The sequence below is a fragment of the Sparus aurata genome, chromosome 24, assembly GCF_900880675.1.
Source record: "Sparus aurata chromosome 24, fSpaAur1.1, whole genome shotgun sequence".
In the NCBI taxonomy this organism is placed as follows: domain Eukaryota; kingdom Metazoa; phylum Chordata; class Actinopteri; order Spariformes; family Sparidae; genus Sparus; species Sparus aurata.
In genome coordinates, this window is record NC_044210.1 from 1213574 (window position 1) to 1230344 (window position 16771).

At 36.8% G+C, this 16771-nt stretch overlaps 1 protein-coding gene across 2 annotated transcripts in view; it reads left to right on the plus strand.

Annotated features, from left to right (window-relative positions):
• cd99 (CD99 molecule) overlaps window positions 1-15694 on the plus strand; it is a 32849-nt gene extending 17155 nt beyond the window's left edge. The window contains exons 11-13 of one of the 2 annotated variants that reach the window (XM_030409922.1): window positions 6154-6270; window positions 6402-6455; window positions 12991-15694. In XM_030409922.1, coding sequence (XP_030265782.1) covers window positions 6154-6270; window positions 6402-6455; window positions 12991-13019 — 200 coding nt within the window. In that variant the 3' untranslated portion in view covers window positions 13020-15694. Of the gene's footprint in view, window positions 1-91; window positions 1796-6153; window positions 6271-6401; window positions 6456-12990 lie in introns of those variants that run through there. The other variant, XM_030409923.1, reaches the window with a different exon arrangement.
• Window positions 15695-16771: the final 1077 nt, after the last annotated feature.

Here is a 16771-nt window from a genome sequence, read left to right on the forward strand (position 1 = left end):
GCGTCATTTTCATACTGGTACATTCTTCATGTTGGTCCCACTGGTCTGGATTCTTTGGCTTAAACCCTGCTACGATTGTGTGTCGTTGCAGATCCAGACCTTCTGTGGGGCCAAATCCTGAAGATGCTAAATGCTAACATGCCAGAGGAATTGTATATGTGGATTTCCAACTCAAAGCAAACAATAGAACAGTTGTTACAGAGGGTCTTGGATCTGCTGCATGCTATGCCATGAATCATCACTCCATAAGCTTTGATGACCTCTCAGGTCTGATGTTGTGTAGGTTTACAGATGTTTGGCTCAATGTCTGAGTGTGAGTCATGTTTTCCTGGATATGCCCAGATTCATATTCATTTGGATACTTTTTTTTATTGTTTCTTGCAGTTTTTTAAATTTACATTGAGGGTTATTTTTATTTTTATTTTTCAGTTTTGCAGTGCAGGTCTAAACTCTGTTAGTAACATACAGGATTCAGTTTGCTGGATGCATTTCTTGTGCACACCTGTGAACTCTGACTTATGAGCACTCACAGCTGCAGTTCTACTGCCATCATAATATGTTATGCAAACGTTTCTGCAAAACACCAGTACATCCACATTTGTACTTGTACCATATTGACATTTCTACAAAAACGCATCATCAAGTTCACATTACATGTTTCTGCCAAGCCAGTGACCGCAATTCAGACTGTGTGCCAACATTTTCTAGTGTGACACCAGTGGATAATTTTGAGAAACCTCAGGATATTTCCCAAGATGGGACCGCAAATACAGAGATAAATAAAAGAAAAAAATTCATCACATGAAAGGAATTAAAAGGAATTAAAAAGGAGATCTTCTCCTGACCCTAACCCTGAGTTATTTCTTAAGCTTCAACCTAACCAGACTGTAAGCACAGCATTGTCACAGCATAAAATAAAAAATACTGGTAATGCTTGCATCACTGAACCACCCAGACGGTTAAAACTAGCAGTGCTGCAAGAAATCTTATAGTGTAGCTTTAACTGTGTGATTCCAGACTAGGATTGGGTGTGTACATACATTCCTTTTTCTTTTACCCTCCACCCAGCTCTAACGCTCATCAAGTGCCATGAGTCATCATATACTTCTAGTTTACAGCATTAATATCGCAGTGGTTTGTGAACTCATGTTACCTTTCATTTCAACATGTGGAACAGGATGCACCACACACACAGATTCATGTTGTTTTTTTGATGCGTTGCACTGTTTTTTTATTTAGCATAAATGAAGCTCATATGACAGAAAATTAAGTGTGTGATCTGGTCAATAGAGCATGTGCTTGCATCTTTACAAAGCAAAGTCATGGTTTGTGAGTGTTTTTAAGTTGTCAGCACACCAAGCCAGGGTGTTCCATGGTTTCTGCCTGTGGCCTCAGAGTCACTTAACACCTTTTATCCTTGAGAGCCAGCAGCAGTCTGTACACATTTTTAACATACCTAACAATCACATAACTGTGCGGAGATATCCAACATATTGGTAGGCCGGTGCCTGGCAAAGATGTTTTCTGCACATTTACAATCCTTTCATTTTAGATGTGATCATTTGATCAGGTGAGGGTTTTCCTTTTGGCACTTTTAAGTTTCAGAGTGGTTCTTTGTGCACTTATTGGTAACTTGGTAATAGCAGGATATTTATTTTCAGTGGGCTGTTTGTTGTTAAATCTTTCTTTTCTTTGCTTCAAGTCTGTATGGAGTTTGTTACATTGCTGAATGCTTTGTAAGAAAGACATGAGATGTGTGATACATTCTGAATAAATGGAACCAGTGGAACGGTCAGCCCTCAGTTCATAATGCGATTGATTTATGATCCATGCAATGAGGATGGAGACCCAGCTGACCAAAGCAGGCATAATGGGAAACCGGCAAAGGTCCCCGTACCCTCATATTTATTTGAACGGATCTGACATTATGCACTGCAAACCCACCACAAACCCAAATTAATTAGTCTTAAACTTAACTTAAATGTTCACCCTGTCTTGTTAAATCTTTAAATCTTTAATCATATTAAATATTAAGTCACAGTCAAACTGAACACAAATAATAGTTATGGAATCAGTGTATCTCACTTTTTCCACTGAAAGCACATAAACATTCTTCAACCTGCTTAGAAATCCTGAAAAAAGACCATGGTCCTGATAACTTCAACTGATAGTGATCATTTTCATCCACATCTTCAGTAATTCAAGTTAGTGTTGCTGGCTTCCATGCCCAGCTGACTTGCGTTTGGTTCATGTGTTGACAGAATTACCAGAAAAAACAGATTTCTGAATAGGAAAATTCACATGAATGCCGTCTGAAGTCAGAACAACTGGGAAAGTCAGAGAAAATGTTGGTACATCGCTGACACGTTTTCAGCAGCACAGAGACAGACTGAGATCAGAAACATTTCATTTGTTCAATTTAAAACATTGAATGAGAGATTGAAGATACTGAAGAGGTTACGTTAGATATAGGCATTAACATGAACAAATATTATATATATATATATATATATATATATATGTATATATATGTATATACTCAGTGTTGGGAAGATTACTTTGGAAATGTAGTTGGTTACAATTACAAGTTACCCTGTTGAAAATGTAATAGTAGTGTAACTATTTCAATTACTTTCTCAAAGTAATGTAACTAATTACATTTGATTACATTAAGATTACTTTTCTTAATTTTGAATGAAATCTCTCAACTGCTAACCATTTTCACATTTTAAGACCTATAGTGTGATAAACCTTTCAGTTCAAAGGTTTAACCATATATTATGAGTCTGACATTAGCCTTTACTGCGAAGGAGGCTCACTTCCTCACTAAATGGAGCTACAACGGGCTGATTTCAGCCAATAGGAGCAGGTTGTTTTAATGGAGAGAGTATGAGCGATACAAAAAAGCCTGATCACAGCCTGAAGCAACAGTGTTGCTGCAAATATGACAAGAGGAGGCTGATTTTAATTTCTGACAGCTCTAGATTGAGCTGCTTTTAAATGTGAAGCTTTAGAGCAACAACAACAACTGTTGTTTTGAACTGTGTTTTATATTGTTTTCATATATTTCACTGATCGCAATTATAAAATGCCAGTGTGTGTTTTATTGAAAGCGAGGCTGGTGTGCGTATAAAAATAGGTTACAGTGGGTTTTTTAGGTGCTGTAGCTACAAGCAAATCTCATGTTTTTAAATGTGAGAAAACAGAGTAGACTACTCAAGATTTGCGTTTGGGCAACACATAACCGGCGAAACAATTAATGTATTCATGGCCACATTAAGTTAAATTATCTGTCCTGCTGCGAGCACACAACTTATTTCAGTGGTGACTGACTGTATATAAAAGTAAATTACAATTACGTACATTTTGTAATTAAATTACGTAACGTCGTTACATGTAATTCGTTACTCCCCAACACTGTATATACTGTATAGTGTGTGTAATAAATAAAACAACAACATTAACAATAACATTATATGGAGTATATATGATAATATGGAATATATACCATGATATAGACTATAATTTAACAGCATATAAGCACAATAATAACAACAGTAGCAATGAATGACAGTGTTGTTATAATAAATGTCAAATAAAATATTGTAATGGTTGTGTTACTTAAGCAATATCACTTCAGTGATATTTACGGACTTCAAAGCTCACCCTCTCCTGTAATACTGTGACCATACAGCTGTATTCATGTTATAGGGCAATCAGCTCTCAAAGAAAAAAATCCTTTTTCCTAGTGTGAACTCTCTTCCCCTGGAAGGACTGTCCGACCAATAACAATCAGTCCCATCAGTAGTTATGAAACTTAGTCCAGCAAACAGAGCGACCCTTAGTAACAACCTAGTAAACAGAGATGTTATCCAGTCCCTGTAGTCAATGCTGAGTCAGCCTTGAGCTGACGTTAATTCTCTCTAGAAGTTGTGGGATTTCCCAAACTGAGTAAACACCACACTTATAAACACAAAACTGCTTCACGAGCTCAATCTTGTTGTACCTAAGATACCTGCGGAAACAGGACAGATTTAGCTAGATTTCGCTCACATGTTATTTACTGTCATATGTTATGTCATAGAACAAAACCTGAAAATCTCTTATAAAAAACACAGACCTTACCGTAGTTAAGGCAACTGACCGAAAACCCTTTCAAAAAACACACTGAGGAGTTTCTGGCTTTAGGACTGGTAAATTTTTGTTGCAGTGTGTAACAATAAGCCAAGTACTTGTCTGGAGTTACTGTTGTGCACATAACATGATTCTTATATCCAGAGGACAATGACACACTCGTTTCTACACTCATATGCAGAAATTGTATAGAAAACCCCAACAGTTTCAAGGTGCATGAAACCTAAAAAAGAGTGAAAACAGCTGAGTGTTGAAAGGGTTAATATACGTGTGTGTATTTGTGTGTGTGTATATGTGTTTGTGTATCTGATCACAATGTCACAAACTACAGGCAGGATACGATTCAGCCCCTGGGGTTAATGTGGCACGGTTAAGGTGTCCTGTTTGCGTGTGGGTATAAGCTGCATCCACACGCTCAGCATTCCCCACAGTAAATCACGCTGTAGACTGGTATCCTTCTTCACTTTTCAGCTTGTTTTAATGCCCAGCCAGCGCCCTATTTTAGTACAGAGCACCATCACAAGACACACCTCCCCCTCATGACTCACTGTGGTTTAGGAGTCATGCCAGTTAGTTCATTATTCATGCTGCCTTGTGTCTTTTACAATGGGATCTCTTTGTGTGTGTGATGCCTCTGTGCCCCACCCTGCCCTGGAGCTTGGGTGTGTTCGGTTTTCAGCCCTAATCCATTTTCAAGGCTTTATTCTCTCTTTTATTCAAAACACGTGTTGTGTTGTGTTGTGTTGTGTTGTGTTGTGTTGTGTACGTTCTGTTTTTTACTTTATCACATTTGAACTGCAGCATTCCCTGAGAGTGGAAACTTTGTGTAAATACTTTCTAGCTGTCTTCAAAAGCTATTGACCGCCACCTTGTGGAAAACTGAGGCTATGGCAGCTCACATTAGGAAACAAGGTGTATGTTTATGAAACTTGCACAATTACACATAAAAATGCAATTAAGTTCACATTTAAGAGAGGAAAAGTCTTTCCTAAAAGTGAAATAAGAGAAGAACTTATAACATGATTAATCATAATTAATGTTTACCCTCACAGGAAATCAAACCAACCTGACTTCTGCCACCTTATTCTTTAAAATAATTTCTTACATTTGTCTGAACATTTTTTTTCTTGTGATAATCCCAAAACTAACATGAACAAAGCCCTCCAATATATTCACATGAAGAGGAATTGAATTTTGGAAGAATTGTTAAAATGTAAAAGAAACTAAAAGAAAAGCGGATAGGACATTCAGCTGATGGTAGAAGAGAAGAAGAGACAACATGACAATGAAGATGAATTCAAAGTGCACAGAAAATTCTCATTTTGTTGTTTGCACTTAGCTGCAATGATTAATCGATTAGTTGTCAACTAATTTGTTACACGATTTATCAGTTTGTGTGATTTCTCAAGGGAAAAAAGTAACTTCTGATTGTTCAGAACACAAACAGTATCACTGAAATGTCTGTCTTGAAGATGATACAGTATGTGTCGGCCTGTAGATGAGAGGAATGTACACTAAGTAGCCCTTTTCACTAAGACACACTGCATTATTGCCGCAGGGGCGGTTCGCCCAATTCGCCACCATTGTTTGTTCACACAGAGTGGAGCAACTCCGACGTAAAGCTGAACTGCTGTGTAATTCACACAGAAACAGTGATAATAACCGAGGGCTCAAAGGGTTAATAAAATCTTCATGTTGTTGTTTGTGGTAAGCTGCAAAGATTAATTGATTAGTTGTCAACCATTTTGAGAATTGATTGATTGGTTGGGTGAATTTTAAGAAAAATTAATTAAACTGTCTTTGGGTTGTGGACAAAAAACGACAACTGAGGACGTCATCATTAGCTGCAGCCTTAGTTTGCTTCATGTCTTGTCTGTGTTCTGTAGTTAAAAACTCAGCTGCAAATAGTTTGCAAAAACTACATTAATACTACATTTCGAATGCATCAGATAACTGTAAACTGAGATTATAAAAGCCCATTGTGCTGTAACAGTGTGTTCGGTCCTGTTTGTCCTACAGAAGCTGGATCAGGACAGATTGCAGGAATTGCCAGCGCCATAGGAGTGGCTCTGTTGGGTGCAGCGTCCAGTTACTTTGCTTATCAGAAGAAAAAGCTCTGCTTCAAGCTGCAGGGAGGTCAGTATGTTTATATAGTTCCATATTTTATTGACAATACCATTATAGACAATGAAATAGTGACACATAAAAGTAAGCATAATACTGTTATCAGAGCAGGTTTTGTCACTGATGAAATGTTCTTTATTTAGGCCAAGATCCAGAGATGGGTAAAAGAAATCATGGTAATCAGTCTGATCCTCAAGGTACGTTCCTTTGTTTATTCCAATGACCCAACACCCATTTAAGCATTTTATACTTAGAATGCAATCGCTTAACTAGTGTACAAGATGGTTGACAAATAACCATTCAAATAAAAGTCAAGCATGCAGTGTTAGGAAGGTTTTACTCCACCAGAAGCCACCACAGCAGCTTCAGTGCTCCTAATCAGAGATTCTAACGCCGTGGTTTTACATCTCGATTGATGTTCAGCATTGTTGAGATCTGGTCAGACCCATTTACTTTAATATGATTTACAAACAAAAACAAAACAAACAACAAAAACAGACAACAAAAGGCCAGTGATCTATATCTGAGAGTATTTACATCTCTTTATAAACTGAATTATGCACAAATAACTGGCGTGACTTCCGCTGCTTCCTATCACTTAACTGGAACAAAGTGATTGGTACAGCATTATTCGTTTCTGAACATCTTTTTTCATTTCATCTTTTAGCGACTTTTTCTCCATATCGTTTGAATACTACTACTATTATTGTCAGCCCACTTAGCTTCTAAACGTTTCTTACACCTTGCCAGCTGGAAGAATTGTTATATGTTATGTATGTAAAATCTTACTGGTGAGTGTTGTGAGTCACCTCGCTGTCAGATAAATGTAGTAATAGTCTTTACATATCCCAGAGATTAGCTTCATGTTATCATTTCACTGTATCTATGAGAAGACTTTGTTAAAAGATACTCTAGCAAAGTATCCACACCCAAATATGTGTGTAGCCTGATACCAAGTGGTCACATGCAGGTAGTGAACAGACTCTGGTCTTGGGTTCAGTTACTCTGGTTAATTTAGTTACAGACTCTTTGTATTAGTCAGCTGCAAATATGGTTTGACCCTGAAAAAATTCTAACAAAAGGTTTCTCAGTGGTTTACAGTAGTATCAGTTGTACTTAAAAACATACTAAAAGTTTACCAAAGTTTGACTCCAAGAAAGGCCCCATTTTCAAAATGGCGGCCGTCAGGTCCTTAAAATGAGCATTACTCCTTTGTATTCCTCCTAGACCAGGAACACTGGTGCCTGATACATGTTTTGGCCATGTAATAATCTAATTAGCATATTTGCATGATAGATAAGTGATTATAAGTACAATAATATATTAAAGCAATTGGTTACAAGCATATTGATGTGAAAAATAAGTAAAATTTCGAGAATAGATTTTTTCTTCATTCCAGTTAATTTTATCTCAAAAGTTACAAACTGCTTTTACCATGCAAGGATTCTTTCAGATCATTCTGCATTGAGTTTCGAAATAGAATTAGTAAAACTATGTCAAATCCCAAAACCTGGAGATCCTCAAAAGAGGATTTTACAACTTATATTAAGGCTCATTTAGAAACTATTTCTGAGGTGCACCAAAACAGTGCAACATTCCCATTAATAATATGGGACACACTGAAGGCTTATGAGTTAGAGGATGTGTTATTGCCTTTTCCTCATCTTTAAATAAGAAAACAACAAATGAGTTGAAATGCATTGAACAAGATATAGTTAATTTGGAGAGGCAACACTATTTAACCAAGGACCCTAATTTGCTAATGCAGATAGATTATCTTAAATTGAAATATTACTCCATTAATACATACGCTAGCGAAATGGCATTGAAGAAATCAAAGTTATCTTATTTAGAACAAGGGGAAATGGCAGGCAAATTACTAGCTAGATAGATAAAAAAGGAATCAGAAGATAGAACAATTGTTAAAATAAAAAAAAATGAGATGGGTCCATTACAGTGGACCATCTTCAAATTAATGGTGTCTTCAAATCATATTATACTGAACTGTATACCTCTACATCACAGTCTGAACCGGATGAGTGTAAATCCTTTTTGGATAATATTTTGCTACCTGTTTTAACACAAGTTGATAGACAAGGTTTAGATAAAGATATATCTTCAGAAGAACTCCTGTCTGCTATGGCAGTACTTCAAAAAAGCAAATCACCAGGTTTAGATGGCCTGCCAATTGAGTTCTATAGTCAATTTTCAAATGATGTATTGCCTCTTTTCTTGCTATGATCAATGCCTGTTTTAGGAGAGGCTGTCTCCCTCAGTCTTTATGTTTGGCATCTATAACCCTTCTCTTAAAGAAAAATAAAGATCCTCATTGTGCCTCTTATAGGCCAATTTCAGTTAATAATGTAGATCACAAAATCATTGCCAAGGTTCTAGCACTACGGCTTGAAAGGGTTTTACCTAGTATTATTCATCTACATCAAACTGGGTTTGTTCATGGTCGAACCTCTACTGACAATTTACGCAGGTATTTTGATATTCTTTGCCATACAAATGAATTAAATTCTCAAAATGTCATTCTCTCTGTCGATGCTGAAAAACCATTTGACAGAGTTGAATGGAAATATCTTATGTCTGTCCTTAGAAGGTTTAATTTTGGTCCTAAGTTTCGGCACTGGACATGAACTCTTTATAGTTCTCCTATAGCTGTTGTAAAGCCTAAAAGCCGTTTCACACCAAGTGCGAATTTCCGTGCGGATTTTTCACACCGAAATTTATAAATAATGATTTCATGGGTTATAATGGGAGCTTGCACACCGGGGAAGAACTTTCGTGCGGCAAAAAAAAATCCGGAACCACTTTGTCGTCTGCGGAATTCCGTCTGCGAAACTACACGCTTGACCAATGAAATCACTTGCTTTGTAGACGGGAAGTGACATCATACAACGCAAACGATTTATCTGATAAAATGAGTGAAAGTTTAATCATTCTGGTGTCCCAGCTAAAGCTTAGATCGGGCCCAAAAAATCAAGCCCGACCCGAGCCTGTGCACGTTGTGTCCGAGCCCGGCCGGGCCCATTAACTGTAATTATGAGCCCGAGCCCGATTTATTTTTTAATACGTGGGCTGTTATAAATGACGTTCTCAACTACAATTCCATGTTGTTTGAACCACAGAAATATGTTTAGAATTATCTTAATGAATAATGCAACAAGTGCCACACTTGATGCACTCGACACAGCCGACACATGTTGTCACTGCCCATGATTTGTTTAAAATGGTTCCACACCTCCGACTTACCTCCAAACTTGCTCAAAGTTAATTCTCCTGTTTTTATTTTTTTCTTTACATCTTCAAGCTCCATGTGCACTTAGTACACAATCAGTGATGCCGGTAACGCGTTACTCTAATCTTACCACTTTTTGCAGAAACGAATAATCTAACGCATTAATATTTCCAAACCAGTAATCAGATTAAAGTTACTTATTCAAGTCCCTGTGCGTTACTATCATTTTTGTCAGTTTCCTTAGTAAAAATATATATTTTCGCTTTCTTCTTGCGTCTCGGGGAGTGATGTCCCGTGTGCGACAAGTCACGTTTTCAGCATTAGGATAACTCACGTGTAACACCACGCGGCGACACAAACACACACAACAATGGAGGGAGGAGAGAGATGCACGTTTTCTAGCTTGAAATACAGTCTCATTATTTTGAGTTATTAAAAAAACAACAACACACAAATGCTTGATCAAGGACCCAGCCAATTACTATTGTTATTAGCCGGCTCTGTAGGTGCTGAAGAGCTTGAGCACTCCTGTCAGATAATGAACCGCAACTTTTTTTCGTTTGGTGCGAAATTAGAGCACAAGAACGCGAACATTTCGCACCGGACTCAATGTGCATGCTTTACATGCGGAACATTGCTGCACGGATATTCCGCAAATCCGTGCCGCATTTTCGTATCGCACCGGTGTGCGTAGTTGGTGTCCTTAACACCAACTATTCTAAACCATTTCTGGTCTCAAGGGGCACCAGACAAGGTTGTCCAATGTCCCCTGCATTGTTTGCCATTGCTCTTAAGCCATTGGCTGCAATGTTCAGATCTCATGATCATATTAAAGGTATTACAATTGGGAGGGAGGAACATCGCATATCTCAGTATGCTGATGATATTTTGTTCTATGCCATTTATGTTATATCTATTTGAAAAATTTGGGAAGTTATCAGGCCACAAGGTTTATTGGGATAAAACAGAGAAAATGCCAAGAAGACACCTTTAATTTGAATTATCTTCCATTAGTTAATGAAATATCAGATGAATTAAAGAGAATCTGTCATCTCCAATTCCTGTGATTGGTAGAGTTAAGAGTTAAAATGTCTGTGTTGCCTAAGTTTTTATATTTATTACAGAATCTTCCGACTACTCCACCACAATCCTTTTTTTTTAAAAGTACAGAATTTAGTATCTTCCTTTATATGGAACAATAAAACCCCACAATTTCGTATGTCAGTGTTACATTTGCCATATGAAACTGGTGGCCTGAAGTTTCCCAACTTTTATTATCATTTTCTGTCATCTCAGCTTACCCAGTTTAAATAATGGTTTATAAATATTTCATGTTCACTGAAAACAATAGAATCCTTTGATATGTATCCATACAGTTTGGAACATTTACCATACATTGAGTTCAAAGCAGTGGATAAAATTACCAAGAATCCTGTTATTTTAAACAGCCTCAGCATTTGGAAATTGTATCATAAACTGGCTATAAGATTTCTCTTTTCTCCTTTTTCTCCAATTTGGAAGAACCCAAGTATTACATGCTGTATGGATGACACTTTTGAATTTTGGTAAGATAAAGGTATCCCAGAATTTTGTCATCTGTTTGATTATGGGACATTTCTTTCATTTGCTGCGCTGCAACAGAGATATGGATTACCTCTTTTCCGATTTATTTAGATTTTTTCAAATAAAACATGCAATAAATATTGAAAATGGTTCTCTTCAAGAACCCACACCATCAGAAATTGATGCTATATTAAACAATAAGAAGCAGGACAAGCAGAAAGTTATTTCTAAATTATATCATGTCTTTATTGATTGTTCTGTAGTAAATACTGATAATGTAAGACAAAAGTGGGAACACGATCTTCATGTGGAAATTCAGAAAGAGGATTGGTCTTACGTTCGTAGGCAAGTTGCTCTTACAATTTAAGGCATAAACTTGCTTTATTTAAGATGATACATAGGATTTATTACACTCCACAGAAACTACGTAAAATGAACAGTGAGATGTCATTTCTCTGCTGGCTTTGTAAGAAACAAAAAGGAGCATTTTTCCACATGTTTTGATCATGTGACTCACTCTCCTTTTTTGTAATTCTGTTATCCAGTTGATATCTCAATGTTAACATGTATCCATTCCATTGTCACCTCGTTTATGTCTTTTGGGAACTAGTATGTCTGACAAGTGGAATAAACATCAAAGTAGGTATATAGATCTTGCTATGTTGGCAGCCAGGAATTGTATAACTTTAAAATGGAAAGAATCCGAACCCCTAGTAATAGTGCACTGGTGGAATGAACTTTCAAGCTACCTCACACTGGACAGTATATATTATAGGAGTAAAGGCAGATCCTCAGACTTTTTAAAAATCTGGCAATCTCATATAGAATTTGCCTTTACAAGTGTTCTGGGTCAATATAAGGCATAGCAGCAAAAAATGGTATGATCCAAATGTAACAATTTATGTTGTTGTTTTATTGTGGTAGTTTTTTGTTTATTGTGAGTGGGTCATTTTTTTTGGTTTGTTTTATTTGATATTATTTTTGTTGTCAGTGTCTATTGTGTTTTGAGGATATATGTTTGGGTATTATTTTGGTTCTTTGATTGTTGTATATAAAATCTACAAAAAAAAAAAAAAAAAAAGAAAAGAAAAAATCTGTCTAATGTTCTAACTCTGACACCCCCATAAAATGACACTAAGCATTTGTCTGAGAATAAGACATTTGTGCTGTAATTTCAATGAGGCAAGCAATATCAAATGTCAGTATTCTCCTCCACCATCTTCTGAATTGCTGAAAATTGTGAATTTAGTTTTGTTGGCTTTAATATAATGCCACCTTTAGACTCAAAAACATCTGTAGAGGATGCATTACATATGTATTACCTTATTCAAATTGAAATGAGTGACCGTTTTAGAGGGTTCACACACAGGCCTCTGTTCGGGTAAATTCACAGTTGTTTATGATCAAAGTTATACAACTCCAATTTAAGTTACTTTTGGGTGCAATAACTTTTACATTGAATGTCAAGTCTGTGAAGAGCAAAAAAAAAAAGTGTATGTGTCAAAAAAATACTGAGTAGGCGTTACATGACATAGGCTAAATCGTTTACATCTCTGGTTTACCCCAAACAAAGATAAAACCTTACAGTAATCTCGCAAAGTCATGTATTCCTTAAGTATGTCAATGCAATTTAGACAAGTCCATTGGATTTATAGACCTAGAAAACATGGGGTTAGACACCAAGATTACATGGCTAGGTCAAATAATGAAGGAGTTAGGATATTTTAAGGGCTTCCTGCCTATTTTGGACGCCATCTTGAAAATTACACCTTTCTTGTGGTCAAACTTTGGTGAACTTTTATAAGGACACCCAATACTACAAAAAACAGCTGAGAAACCTTGTGTTAGAATTTTTTCAGGGTTAGGTGTTTTTTTTTCATATATGCAGCCGACTATATTCACTGTTCTGTGTTTTTAATTTTCAGTGTTCAGCAACCTGCTCAGGACGTCCTAAACACCCTGTCTGCAAGTCAGTGGCCTTCTCTACAAAACTCCACTTTGTTCAACTTTCAATCATATTGTTGCCTTTGCTCTGAAAATTTAGACCTTTTCTAGGTCTATAAAATTAATTTTGTTAATTTTCTCACTCAACAAACTCAAATCCTCATCAGTGGAGCTGCTTCGATTACTTCAGTAAGGATGGTTTTGCACAAAACTTTGTGTTCATGTGCTTTGTCTGTGTGTGACTACTGTACACATTAAGATGTCCTCCAACTAACTCTGTCTCTGCAAAAAAGTGTGTTTAGTTTATAGTGCTATATGTGTTGGTTTTACTGCATCGTACAAGCTGCACCTGGCATCTAAGAAGGGTTGAACAAAGCTCAGTTTTTTCATTTAATCAGCTCAGAATGTATGTAGAGTATCTTTTTTAGGACCTTAAATCCTTAGAGCGAAAAAAACCGAAAACAAAAAAAACTGTGTTTTCATTCTTATCTGTCTCTGCGATGTCTGCCTTTATTATTATTATTATTTGTGAACCAGCCCTTTAATGAACACATCAGTCTGCCTAAAGCATGTACTGTAACTTCTAAATTAAAAGCAGGAATTCAAGTACAGGCAGCACAAACAAACAAAGGCTGGTCACTAATTAAGGCAAATTATGTAAAAAACTTCAAGCAAAGATGGAATCACTTGAACCATGGCCCAAAACACACACATTTCACCAGTAGCTGCTCTCCACTCTGCTGCACTCAGTTTTTACTTTCATTCACTAGTCACAGCAGTGACTTCTATTTTGCTGTTTTTATTAACCATTGTTAATTAAAGGCACCATGTGGAATGGTCTTGTAAATATACAATTAGTTTTATGTTGAGTTTTTCTCATGAAGAAAATCAAACAAATGTGTTAAAAAACCTGGATTGGTGGAAACTTGGAAGACTGTGAGAGATACAAACAAAACAGTGACCTTTTCATGAAGACATGCCCCTGAAGACTCCACAGGGAACCTTTAAGCAACTGCTAAAGGAAGTCAAGACTTACTGCTGATGTTTACAACAAAAAGCCTCACAGGAACAGGAGGGCTTTTGCTTTTGGAATGCTTTGAATGTGGCAGGAAGTGTTGACAGTACCTTAACAGCAAATTACGACTGCAAAATGTAAGTAATTGGAAATACCTAAAAAAGTAAAAGCTTGAATTTTACTAGAGAAGAGAAATTCAGAGCAGCGGAGCGGTGAGTTTGACTCTGTTGTACTGAATCAATTACTGTTATACAGTGGAGTGAATTTATCAAGAGAACCTATGAACACAGAGGAAATGTTATGTTTGCATAACAGAAAACAGCAGGGGGTGAATTCTTAAATGGTAAAATATATAGATAAAATAGGTGAAATAAAGGTTGAAAAAAGTTAGTTTGAGAATTTACAGTGATGCTTTTTTCAGCACTAAACAACGTTTCAAGTTTTATTGATGTAATCATCATGTAACCGGATCTGAATCCAGCAGAAGGAAATTTTTAATGTACCATGCTGATTGTGATGTGAGCATGTGGGGTCAATGAAACACAAAGCAGAAACATGCTACATGTATACAATTGTACACAGTTAAGAAGAGTGTCATTGTAAGTGAGATGCTTAGGATCTTTTGTATCACATATGAAATTGTATTATACACTATACGTTAGCATCAGCTTTCTGTTTGTTGTCATATTGGAGATTGATCCAAAGTCTGTGCACTGCACTTGTCTTTTTAACAAGCCTTAAATGCTATTGTCTTATAGCTACTCAAATCAATGCACCAGATCTTATTCTCAGGGGTTGGCGGACAGCTGAACCAGATGAGAAGAAAATAAGTACTGTAGAACTTACAGTCATCCGGTGGACACAAACATGATTCCAATGATCTTCTATTGTTGCTCTGCTGGATGTGTAAACAGGCAGCTGTTTGCCAACGTGACAGCTTTATAATATTAAATGTGTTTTCATACTGCGCGGAAGAGGTCAACGAGGTGTGAATGCAGCTTTAAGTGCAACATGATACAACCAACAAGTTCTTGCAAAAGTTGATTTTTGTTAGAAACACGATGATATATTTTCTTCACACTAGACATATTGTTTGGCTTGATTTAAGAAAATAAGGTTTTTAGGATCTAAACAGACAGAAATGACCTGGTGATATGGGGATTTTTTTGTGATATCTGTGTATTTTACCAGCTTCATTACTTAGCTTTGATGCTCCTTTTTGCTTGCTAATGCACTTGTGCAATTATGATCAACAAGTCCTCTGATTTATGTTCCTCATGGTGGTTACCCAACACTCACTTGGTTTATTTGAATCACAACTGAACACTTAGAGTATCAAAATGAGTGTTAAATCAGAATTGTTGCATCGGGGGTTTCTGCTTGGAGAACTGTTGTTATTGCTGAAATATTCAAATGGTTTCACCCTTGTGAGCTGTAAATACTTGAGTATTATGTGTATAGATGCCTTTTGACTTTTGCTTTAGGCTAGATGCTGCAGTGTGCTTTGAGCACCATGATCTCAATTTGAAGTGTATTTTTGTATTCAAACTCTTTTCAGTTTTACAAGCATAGACTATATCCAGGTTTATTCCTTTTTATGATTGGATCAATGTTACTTTTGTGAGTGGAGGTGTTTGTACATGTTTTCAATAAAGTGGTGTTGTACAGTTTATCTGTGTTTGTCATTTTGTCATCGCCTGCTTTTTACTCATTTCATTTGAGCATGGAATGTCATCCTCCACCTTGAGATCAGTGAATATGATAAAATAATCTGAAGTCAGGGTCCACTCACTCACTTTTTCCCTGTTTTAACAAGTGGTTGTGCAAAAATAGGTGATAGTTATATAACTGCTGATACCATATCCATTAGATTTGGATTTAATTACTTTGAACAACTTTGGCAACTGTGAGGCATCCATATTTGTCTAGTTAGACTAGACAAACCAGCGAGAGCAAACTAAATTTTGAAAGTGTCCGATCGAGAAAACTCCGACCCCCTCCCTTCAGTAATCCCTCCAAAGACACTCCTCCAAAACCCTTGAATGCACACTGCCTGACCACACCAACACCAACTGCCCCATTACTCTCACTGGCCACCTGGGAGATGTGTGTGAGACGCTAGTTCGTTATGTTCAATGAGCTCTCTTAGCTTTTTTTCTAATAAATGCAGACCAGAAATACAATAAATAACTCCAACAAGTCCAAAGAAGCTTTCTGGACATGATAGTTACCGCTCACTTCTGTGGGTGTTTGCTTGTGTTACTGGGTAATATCCTGAAGGACAATCTCAGGGACTGTGTGCTTTGTGCTACTGGGTTAGTTTAGTTAGTTAGTTTAGGTCAGTTTTTTTTATTTGATTTTCAATTCAAATGCATTTTTATAATTATTTTTTAATTTCATCCGTTAGACTTAAGGTCCAGTGTGTAGCATGTACTCTTCCACAGAGTTCCCCATTTGGCACATTCATGTTTCTACAGTAGCCCATGGTTGCAATCTGCTGCCATACCACGTAATGCCACTAAATTCCACACACTGGAACGAAAGTGTGTAACAAGAGCCTGCCAAGTGACTGCAAATGAAAATCTTTACGTCATTTAGACATTTACATCTAATTGATGTTGACTGGTTTGTGTGGGTCTCAAGATGATTGTCTGAGGGGGACACTGGATTTCAAGGAGTTCGAGTAGAGTTCAGAGTTGTGTATCATGGAGAACGATGCACCAACATGTGGAAAGTGAAAGTTAAAA